This window comes from Lactuca saligna, chromosome 4 (assembly GCF_052625555.1).
Source record: "Lactuca saligna cultivar CGN05327 chromosome 4, ASM5262555v1, whole genome shotgun sequence".
NCBI lineage: Eukaryota > Viridiplantae > Streptophyta > Magnoliopsida > Asterales > Asteraceae > Lactuca > Lactuca saligna.
In genome coordinates this window covers 183673343-183683749 of record NC_136420.1, presented here as the reverse complement: position 1 = coordinate 183683749, position 10407 = coordinate 183673343, and the positions used below count along the sequence as shown (strand labels likewise).

The 10407-nt window shown below is 37.6% G+C and overlaps 1 protein-coding gene across 1 annotated transcript; it reads right to left on the bottom strand.

The window, feature by feature from the left end:
• Positions 1 to 973: 973 nt before the first annotated feature.
• LOC145038955 (tetraspanin-8-like) lies at positions 974 to 2104 on the bottom strand. Its single transcript, XM_078987147.1, has 2 exons — positions 1538 to 2104; positions 974 to 1429 (listed from the first exon to the last, which is right to left on the bottom strand). Exons 1-2 carry the CDS (start codon positions 2039 to 2041, stop codon positions 1127 to 1129), a joined length of 807 nt encoding a protein of 268 aa, XP_078843273.1. The 5' UTR covers positions 2042 to 2104; the 3' UTR covers positions 974 to 1126.
• Positions 2105 to 10407: the final 8303 nt, after the last annotated feature.

Here is a 10407-nt window from a genome sequence, read left to right as displayed (position 1 = left end):
ATATGTAATATACAAGAATTGGATTACAGAAAACATACTTGAATGTTGACTACACAGAAAATATATCACGAATATGTATAGATTGAGGTCTGCTTTTGTAGTGTTATAAGATAGAAATTTCTCTGGAATGGGTCTGTCTTGAGGATACCACAACCAATTCAAGAACAAATCTTGAATCTGTTGAAATTCACCATGATCCCTTTTGACATCAAGAACGATTTTTCAGAGAAAGTGTTTGTAGTTCATTAGCCTCTTAAATTCTATCAGAAATCCTCCATTTATAGGCTTGCAATGGTGGTTATAAACCACCAACCGAAATTAATTGCTAAAAAACTAACTACAGTTAATCTTTTATCTAACATAATTTGTTTTATAATTAATAAATAAAAATTAATTAATGAATAACTAAATTCGAATTATATATAATAGTATTATTTAGTCAAGAAGAGCCCAAGAGCTGCAATACCCTATCTTTGGCCATTAATATTTATTAAATAAATAAAAATTAATTAATGACTAACTAAATTCAGATTATATATATAAATATTATTTAATCAAGAGCCCAAGGGTCTATTCTTAACCATTAATATTTAATAATCCAAGCCTACTACTAGGCCCAATTTGATTAGTCCAACACCACAATCCAAACCCAATTTACTTAATCCATTACTTGATCCATTGATAAATGAGTAAGTGTAATTTTATAGAACAAAATTCCAACAATAGGTAAACCCTAGAAATTTAATAGGGTATATAAGTCATTTTCCCTAATATTTACAAGGATTTGAAAGTTAAGGTTTTTCTAAATATTGAATAGTTATTTCGTAACTATATTCATAAATCAATTAATGACCAAAAGTCTCACGACATCGGGTTAATTACTGTGTCAAGAAACATTGGATGATCACAATCTATGATGTATACATATGCATCATGCATGACACGCAAACTGATCATTATACTAAAACACCAACAACTACGAAATACAAAAGTCTTAATTAAGGTTAAGAAAGTACGCACTCCTATCTTACATACCCTAATATCATCAAAACAAACCAAAGTAAAAAGTCTACTACATAAGTTAGAACATAAATAAGCAGCCTCGATCTACCATGACCCTAAATATCTAGATATGGCATGGTTCTGGTATCGCTTGATTGTTTCGGATTGCACAGCAACTAACTGAGTAGATGACGATAACAAAGATAAGAATACTGAAATTAAGAACAGCAAATCCCCTCCACAAATGCCTCATGTTAGTCAAAACTCCAACCTTACAAGATCCGCAGTTGTAGCACAGCTTCTTCTGGTTATTGCTCCAAGTTGTGCAGTCGGGATCATTCGATCCAGGGCCTGATTTTGGCGCCTGCCAGTAAGTCGCATTCACGAACAGGAACTTGCAGTCTCCCGGAGGTTTGCAGCAACCGGACTACCCAAAAAATGTGATGAGAACACAAATTTACATCATTGATATGTATAGAAACTTTATATTCATTTTGAATTGGATTAATGGTATAAGTTAATGATGAATGCATACCTCTAGAGGGTTGAGATTACGCCGATAGAAATCACCACTGTTTTTGGATTGAGCGAGGGCCATGCAAATACGTGAATCCGATAAACAACTCTTGATCTTCGCCCAGTTGTTCTCATTCACGACATGCTTCTTCAACCACTTTGAATAATCTCCAATCCGATAATCCTGAAACCCCTGACCGGAAACCGCCTTCCCGATCCCTTTGTTTGTCACGACCAGAGCGAAGATTGCGAAGGCGAGTAAGCCCAGGATTATGATGAGCAACACGGCGGAGTAAATGTATAATATGGCGTTTATTTTGAAAGTGGCGCCTACGATTCCAAGAACGGCGAGAACCACGAGGAATATTCCGGTGAACAAGTAGGGCTTCGCGAATGTTTTCTCACATAAAGTCTCGCCGCCGGGGTGGACGGTGGTCCATATTGCGCCGAAGATGAGGAGGACTCCTAAGAGTAAGGTCAATACGTTCAGGATTGTGGTCAACACGTTGCTTGTTTTTGCCATTTTTGGTTTCGAAAAAGGCGATTAATCACTAGGGTTTGATCTGTGTGTGTAGCAGAGAGAAAATGGGAGAATGAAAATGAAGATATGGGAGAGTAACTGCGTTTAATCTGATTTTGTGGAGGAGGAAGCAAAACGGTTGGGAGTAACCTGCACTTCCGTGTCAACTTTTATCCCCCATGTTCGGAGAAATTACGTTGCATGCCATCATGTCCCTTAGCCACGTTATCAGGAAGAATTACGAAACTACCATTATGATCTACAGTTAGTTAATTCAGAAGGACGTGGGCTCCAGATTTCGTGGGCTGTTATCTAGAACTGGCAGTTTCCTTTTTCTTCTTGATTTATTCCCTGATGTTTTTTAAGCATTTATTTTGATCTTTGTAATACTAACTTTAAAATGTTATACAAAAACAACATAATATTTTTAATTTAAAAGATAATATATATATTTTTTAAAACGAAAATCAGATTACATTAATACATAAACTAAGCTTCTAATTAGCTACAATATAAATGTTTCAGCGATTTGTATTTAAAGAGAAGAAAGATCAATAAGTGAGAACCATAACAAGACGATGAAGTAAGTTTGAAAATTATTATTATTATTATTATACATATTAAAAGCCGTATGGGTTGATGAACAGTGACCACTTTGGAGCCGAGCTGAAACCCCTTTCTTATCGGCTAATCCGCTTTGTTTTTTCTCGGCTTATAACATTCCAAAAAATAATTTACCATTTATACCCTGCCTTCTGAAATCCTTTTCAATTCAAGTCCGCAATTTACCCAACAACCCTCAGTTTTCAAAGTTCTTTCATAATAAGTCCAATACTTACCAAACACCCTTATCTTCTAAAAACCTTTACAAAATAAATCCCAAAATTACACTTTAACCCCCCGAATAATCCAAATTATAACATTTGGCTCCTCAAAACCAACACCCCAGTAAATATTATGGATTTTAGGGCTACTATTCATTCATCAAATTTTATTTATTTATTTATTTAACAAACGAGATGTTACAAGTTTGATGTAGGAGGAGGAAGTTCACCACTTGAAGGCTTTTCTGAAAAGGAAAAGATTTTAATTAGTTTATTCAATTCTTAATATTTTAACCCAATTTTAATATTCATGACTAGGATCATATAATGCAATTCGAAATTAAGAAAATGGATGTCGTAATCTAATCAGTAATTTATTTAAGGCAGGTAATGCACTTTACCAATTTCAGTCTATATAAATTTCCAAGATCATTTCAGATTCATTGAATCTTATCAATGACATGTTTAATATTAGATTTTGTTCTTTAATTTGTGACTGAGATACTAAGGATCACAAATAAGATGTGAATAACCATGCAAACCCGCTTGATAACCTCAAAGTCTTTTATCATCTCAAATTGATGTGCTAATAAACCACAGATGCTCCATCAATTAATGATAATTTATGAGTTCTGCCATAATAACTTTATTAGTGGCGAATCTATAACCAAAAACCACATGGTTCCTTATGTAAATAAAACTGAAATAGGTAGGCCTTTTAGCCAAAATGAGATAGGTTCCTTATGTAAATAAACCAAAAACCATCGCTTTTCTTGTAGCTGAACATTCAAGAAGATCACTATTGATTTTTGACAAAAACATAGCCCCATGACAAATGTATGTATGGTATGTGGTATTTTGGAAAACCCATTAAGCTTTATGTTTGCGATTTTGTGGTTTAAACATTTTTAGGTACTTCCAGTTTCAAAGGAAATGCCCCGCTTTGACTACACTGTATTCCCTGATGACTTTTCCGAACTAATTGTTATTGTTTACTCTGATGTTTTAAAGATACATTTTACTCTGATTGGTTTTGGAACAAATGGTTGTATGAATTTAATTGTTTAAAAATAAAAATTTAAGTTGGCGGGTGTGTTTGTTTGTGTTTGATTGTGTTTCTACTATGTATTAGTGTCGTGTGTTGCTGTTACAAGTCTAATGATTGTGTGTATGTTTTCTTTTTGGTCGGAAATCCACCGTCACCACCATGAGGTGGTGGCTGCCACCGCTACACAACCACCAGCCGTCATATGGTGGTGGTTGTGTATGTTTGTTATGGTGTTTTGAGTGTGTTTAGTAGAATGGGATTTGTTTAAACATTTTTTTTTGCGGAAGAATGGAAGGGAAACCCACCACCACCGTGAGGTGGTGGCTGCCGCTGTCGACCACCACCGCCCGAGTTGGCAGTGGGTGGTGCTTGGCCTAATAAAGCCCTAATTGACCCACAAACCTAATTTGTAACCTAATTGGCTTGTGTTTGGGAGGAAACCCTGATTAGGGTTTAGAAAACTTTAATTTAAGAGATGTTAGTTTTGGATTGTCGGGACCCGTATTAAAGTCATTAATTAAATTTCTAAAAAATACATAATAATGCCCCTATAATTATCTTAACGCGATATTGTAACTAATAGGTTAAGTCCTTAATTGGTTAAGTAAGAACACTTAACCCTAATCGTCATTTCATGTGAAAACCCTAATTGTGTTTGGTTTTGAGTTGGGCATTTTTTGTTGGGCCTAGATGTTTAGACTATTGATGGTTCATCCAAGAACAAGTATATGGACTAGAATATTGAATTGGGCTTTAGGATAAGGCTCATTGGAATGGCTTGGGCCCAATTTGGAAAATTGGGCTAATATGGGCCATATTTGGGCCTTGATGATTATGAGATATTGGACCATCATAATGCCAAGTGTTTAGACTAGAATAAATGGTTGGGTATTAAGTTAAGACCGTGTAGAGGTTTGGGCCCAATTTAGAAAATTAGGTCATGTGTTGGGCTTTGGTTTATTGTTTGACTTTCGGGCCTTCAGAGAATGAGTATGGGCCTTGGTCTTGTGCCAAGCTAGGTTAAGGGTAAAATGGTCCTTTTACCCCAAGTGTGGATTTATGGTTATACATTGAAACCCAAATGGTTAATTGAGTTCTGTTTTGATGTTGACAGTTTGGGAATCTGACACCCAGTAGTCAGAGATTTATTAGCATGACTTCAGCAGTTTGAGGTGAGTTTTCCTCCAGTAGAAACGGGTCGAAGGCACCAATGTCAGCTCGTTTATATATGTTAGCGTATGCCAGACTTAGTTCCGATGTTGGGGTTAGCCCGATGTAGATTGTATGTTTTCGGACTTCGATCCGATGTCGGGGCAAGCCCGAGGAATGTTTGTATGATTGATGTCTTCATGATTCTTGCATGTGTATGTTTATATGTTCTGGGCTTCGGTCCAATGTCGGGGCAAGCCCGAGGAATGTTTAGTTTATATGTTATGTGTTATATGTTACAGGCTTCAGTCCGATGTCGGGGAAATCCCGAGGAATGTTTAGCTTATATGTTATGTGTTATAGGTTCTGGGCTTCGTTCCGATGCCAGAGCAAGCCTGAGGAATGTTTAGCTTATATGTTATGTGTTATATGTTCCGGGCTTCGGATTGATGTCGGGGAAATCCCAAGGAAGGTTTAGCTTATATGTTTATGTTATGTGTTTATGTTATATGCTTGTTGATATGTTATATGTATACCGGACTTCGGTCCGATGCCGAGCGGGACCCGATGCTAGATTTCGGTCCAATGTTGGGCGGGGCCCGATGCTGGATTCGTTCAATGTCGGGTGGGGCCTGATGTAGCAGGCAAGGCCTAATGTATGTTATTATGTGATTATGTGTATGGTATGTCGTAGTTTGGGGGGACTCACTAAGCTTCATGCTTACAGTTTTCAGTTTTGGTTTCAGGTACTTCCTCTAGTAAGGGGAAGAGCTCGAGATAACTGCATAGTACACACCACAACTTCTAACCTGAGATGATTACTCTGATATTTTGACATATGATTTTGATATAGTGACAGCTGTTTATGATAATTATAAGATACACGATTATGATGTTTATATGATCAATGCTACTTATGGTTTTTATTTATAATTACCAAAAATTTGGACTGTATTTTTGGGATGTTTCAAGTTAGTATCAGAGCCTTGGTTTCATGGATTCGGACACACTCTCGAGTGTGTCTGGACTCAAACTTAGGACTTGGTATGAAAATTTTCATAAAAAAAATCATTTTTATAAAAAGAACTTTGAAAAAAGAATAGAATTTTGAAAAGAGAGAAGAACCCTGAAAAGAGAAAAAGGTGTGGTGCATGCAATCATCCAAGCTCAAATAAGTACTCCCTAATTGCCCATACAAGTTTATGTTATGATATGGTTATGAGAAGTACATGCTAGATTAGGGCTAAGGATCTAAGAATGATGCCTTGTGTGCCTGTTATATGTGTACAAGAACTACATGCTAGATTATGGCTAAGGATCTAGGAAGTATGTCTTATGTGCCTGTTATATGTATATCAACTTTATAAACTACATACTAGTACAAATTAGTCAGTGATATGATGGCCTGATAGGATATGCTTGATTATGTTTGCACAATGCATGAATGTTGCTTGCTTTGTGCTTTTAGGAGTTCTAGTTATCTTTTACTAACTAGTAAACGAATATGTAAAGTTACATATTATGAGGACTAAATAATTTCAAAAGGTTAGATTTAGCCTTATTTCGCAGCTCTTGTTTGAGTATAAACATTGTAGGGTAGGACCTCTCATTCGAAGAATTATCTAGTCTTAGTGATATGTAATGGTATTCGTAAGCTATTTAGGGGGAGATAACAGGAACTTCTTATGCAACTGATGGCAGACAGTGGGTTGGTGGTTACCTTAGGGCAAGCCTAGGATGAGATTAACATGAGAACAACAGTATCAGTAGAAGGGACTTGATAGAGTCAAGGCAGTTCTTGAGGAAAGTACGAATAGATGTGGAAGGTAGTATGGGCCCGTACTACTGAAAGTAGAGGATCCGTACTCGAGTGAAGGAAGGCTTAGATGAACCTAGGGAACTTGTAGTGTGTGAGATACCTCGATTTATGATGAGTATTATGATGATTGTGATGATATATTTCTGTGTATGGTGACGTTACGTGGTAGAACCGATGCTAGTTCTGGTGCCGGTCGGGGACCAGGCTCAGACTCTAGAAATGGACAACTTGATGGTTAGATGAAGGGTCTCGGGAGGAGACCCAAGATTTTGGATCAACTTTTGAGAGGTCAGCAAGGCTAGATTCAGTGCAGCACTTGCGGGAAAATGCACAATTGAGTTTTTTGCTCCAAGGGCTTGTGTAAGGGTACACTTGGGTTGTTTCCCTGTTTGTGTTAGGGTTATATCTTCAAGTGATGTCATATGTCATTTTCATGCCGATAATTATTAGTGGGTAGGGGAAGGTCATTTCCCTAATTTTGGATTCGGGAAGTGTTCATCTGGTTCTTAAAAGTCGTGTGATCCTTTGGATTGGCTAGTAATGAAGCACTAGTTGGTAAGAGCTGGTTGTCAACGGATCGATTGTTGGAAAGTGAGGGTTGAGAATTCTTCAATTTTCATGTATTGTGAAGACTTAGTCGAATCTAATTGGGGGAGAATCATCCAGGGATCCAAAAGCAAGAGCAGTTTTGAAACTGGGATAAGTTTCGCATCCTTGTCAGGAAGGAAGTTATCCCTAACGACTATATGGATTGAGGATAGTGTGAGTTGGAAGTTTGAAAAACTTTCCAATAATAAGATCGTGTTCTCGGAATGTTTGATAGAAGGCCTTAGGGAGTCAGGTTGGGGATTCCAGTTAGGACATGAGTTCATTTTGGGATGCTAGTTCGTGTGTATGCTCGACGTTTGATGTGTTCGGATTGGTAATCAACGATTGAGACAGTGTGGAAAGTGTTATATGACTGCGGGATAGCTGTAGCATTCACTACCAGTCAAATAGTGTTAGAGTGTTGTAAGTCTGCAGGTGTATCCGTGGCATTTACAAGGTTGGCAGACAGTGTTAGAGTGTTGTAAGTCTGTGGGTGTAGTTGTAGCATTCACCAGCAGCCAGATAGTGTTAGAGTGTTGTAAGTATGTGGGTGTGTCCGTAGCATTCATAAGGTTGGCAGACAGTGTTAGAGTGTTGTAAGTCTGCGGGTGTAGCCGTAACATTCACAAGGTTGACAGACAGTGTTAGAGTGTTGTAAGTCCGCAAGTGTAGTCGTAGCATTCAAAAGGTTAACAGATAGTGTTAGAGTGCGGGTATAGTTGTAGCATTGAAAAGGTTTCTAGAGAGTGTTAGAGTGTTGTAAGTCCGTTGGTGTAGCCGTAGCATTCACAAGGTTAGCAGATACTGCTAAAGCATTGTGAGAATGTGGGTGTAGTCGTAACATTCACTAGGTTGGTAGATAGCATGAGCGTGTTGTTAGATCACGGAAGTACCAATAGTACCCATTAGTTCAGGTGCAACAGTGAGGGCGTGGCAAACCCACAGATTAGTTTACAACTTTCCCCAAATGAATTAGACCTATTTGAGCCGGTGATAAGACCGTAGGAACATCACTGCACACATGGGATCACGGAAGCGATGGACTGTTTAAGGTCATTTGTGATATAAGGCTACCCATGGTCATGTAGCAATAACTTTTATCCTTGGATTTGGTAATGTCATGACTCGACGTATGGACCTAATCAGTTAGATCCAAAAGGTCGTTAGAGCCACAGTGGCAAGATAACTAGTGGCAATTGTTGACAGACAGGGATTTCGTTCGAAAGTCTGGTTGAGCGACCGCGTGGGAGTCTTTTGGCTCCGTAACCGAGCCATAACCCAATATTCCAAATGACTGGTGAACGAATTGAGACCAGGGAGGTCTCAATATATTTTGGCAAGCAGCCATGTGACAGCGTGCTATTTCGGACAGTTTCAGTGTTTTAGCAGTATTAGTATTAGTGTTTTAGAATTTCAGGTATGGATGGGTAACAGATTGCTTGGGTTATGCTAAGTTACTCACAACGAGATTATCTGAGCCTTGGCCAAGTATAAGTGATCTGCAGGGATAATTAGGTATGTGATTTTGTTTTCTATTGGGAACCTCGAGTTATCAGAAGTTGAGTAGTCAGTTGAGAGATAAGTGGATTGGGTTCAACCAATAATGATACAACATGGACGGCCTGTTAGGGAGTCAGACCATCTCGGACTACAGAATTCAAACTGATTAAAGTGATCATAATGCAAGGAATTCATTTATCTTCAGGTTTTAGAACTGATTAAAGTGATCATAATGCAATCATCAATTTTGCTTCAGCTCGGTGGAAATACCATACGATGGGTCAACTTCATGAATTACGCCAATCATTCCATCATCCTGCCAATCGAAGGTGTACTTCGGACGTACTGTACTCCTCTAAACATACAACATGACATATTCTAAAGGCAAGATACCACTCTTATGATATCTTCCGATAGGTGTCATTCACTATCATAAGCCTTTTCATTTCCTCCACTTACTCAATTCTTTATGAGTCCTTATCATGACATTCTATTCTCCAAAGCAAGCGTTTGGTGTATCGAGACGAGAGTATAGATAGAGGAAGAATTAGACGCGTATTCCTCCTTATTACTCCAAAAAGTTACATGCCAGTTCTAATATCATAATTAAACGTTTAGAAACCTGAGCACATAAAATTTCCAGATCCGGTCGGCAACAGACCATAGATCTGATCATATAATGCATATCATAAATCATTTAGCACATAAAAGCATGTTAGGAATTTTCCCTAAATAAGCTAGTGCTTGTGTCTATTCAGGTGTATTACCTAAATTTTATTAAACACACCCCTCACAATCATTGCTTAGCATTCTAAGTTTAAGTCTAGAAATAAATCCATATTCCTAGTTCGCTTAAACTAATGCTCTGATACCAACTGTGACATCCCCATTTTCACGGCCAGAAAAGACCGATTTTGTTTATGATTTATAAAAATCAGAGTACTTCTTTTCATAAAAATGTTGCGAAATTCGTTCCCAGAAAAACACGATAAATATGTTATTAAAACATTTTCGAAGAAACGTATTTTGTTCATTTTAAAACATTTGGGATGTCATCGTTAATACAGAAACATAAGCATAAACAGAACTTACATTTATTTACACTAGTGATCTACATCTCTTTAAATCTCTCAGTGTAATGTGACTTCATATCAACACCTATGATATAAATAAACTGAGTGGGTCAGGTTGGGAAACCTGGTGAGTACATAGGGTTTTCAACCCACAATAATATAATTATTATTTTCAAACAATCAAACAATCAACCCAATTACCCATCCCCATTATCTGCTTTATTCTTAAGGATCTACCCTAAGAATCAACTATTCCTCGTTCATAAATTCCTAAGGATCATCATAAGGAATCGGCACGAAGTCCATCATCACCGGGGTTTAGGCACTAAGTCTGCATAGTCGCCAGAATTTACACAATAGGCACTAAG

Excerpts from the sequence above, each read along its gene's own strand:
- LOC145038955 (XM_078987147.1), bottom strand. The coding sequence starts at position 2,041 with ATGGCAAAAACAAGCAACGTGTTGACCACAATCCTGAACGTATTGACC. Across the intron at positions 1,430-1,537 it reads GTAATCTCAACCCTCTAGAG|TCCGGTTGCTGCAAACCTCC; the intron begins GTATGCATTCAT and ends TTTTTTGGGTAG.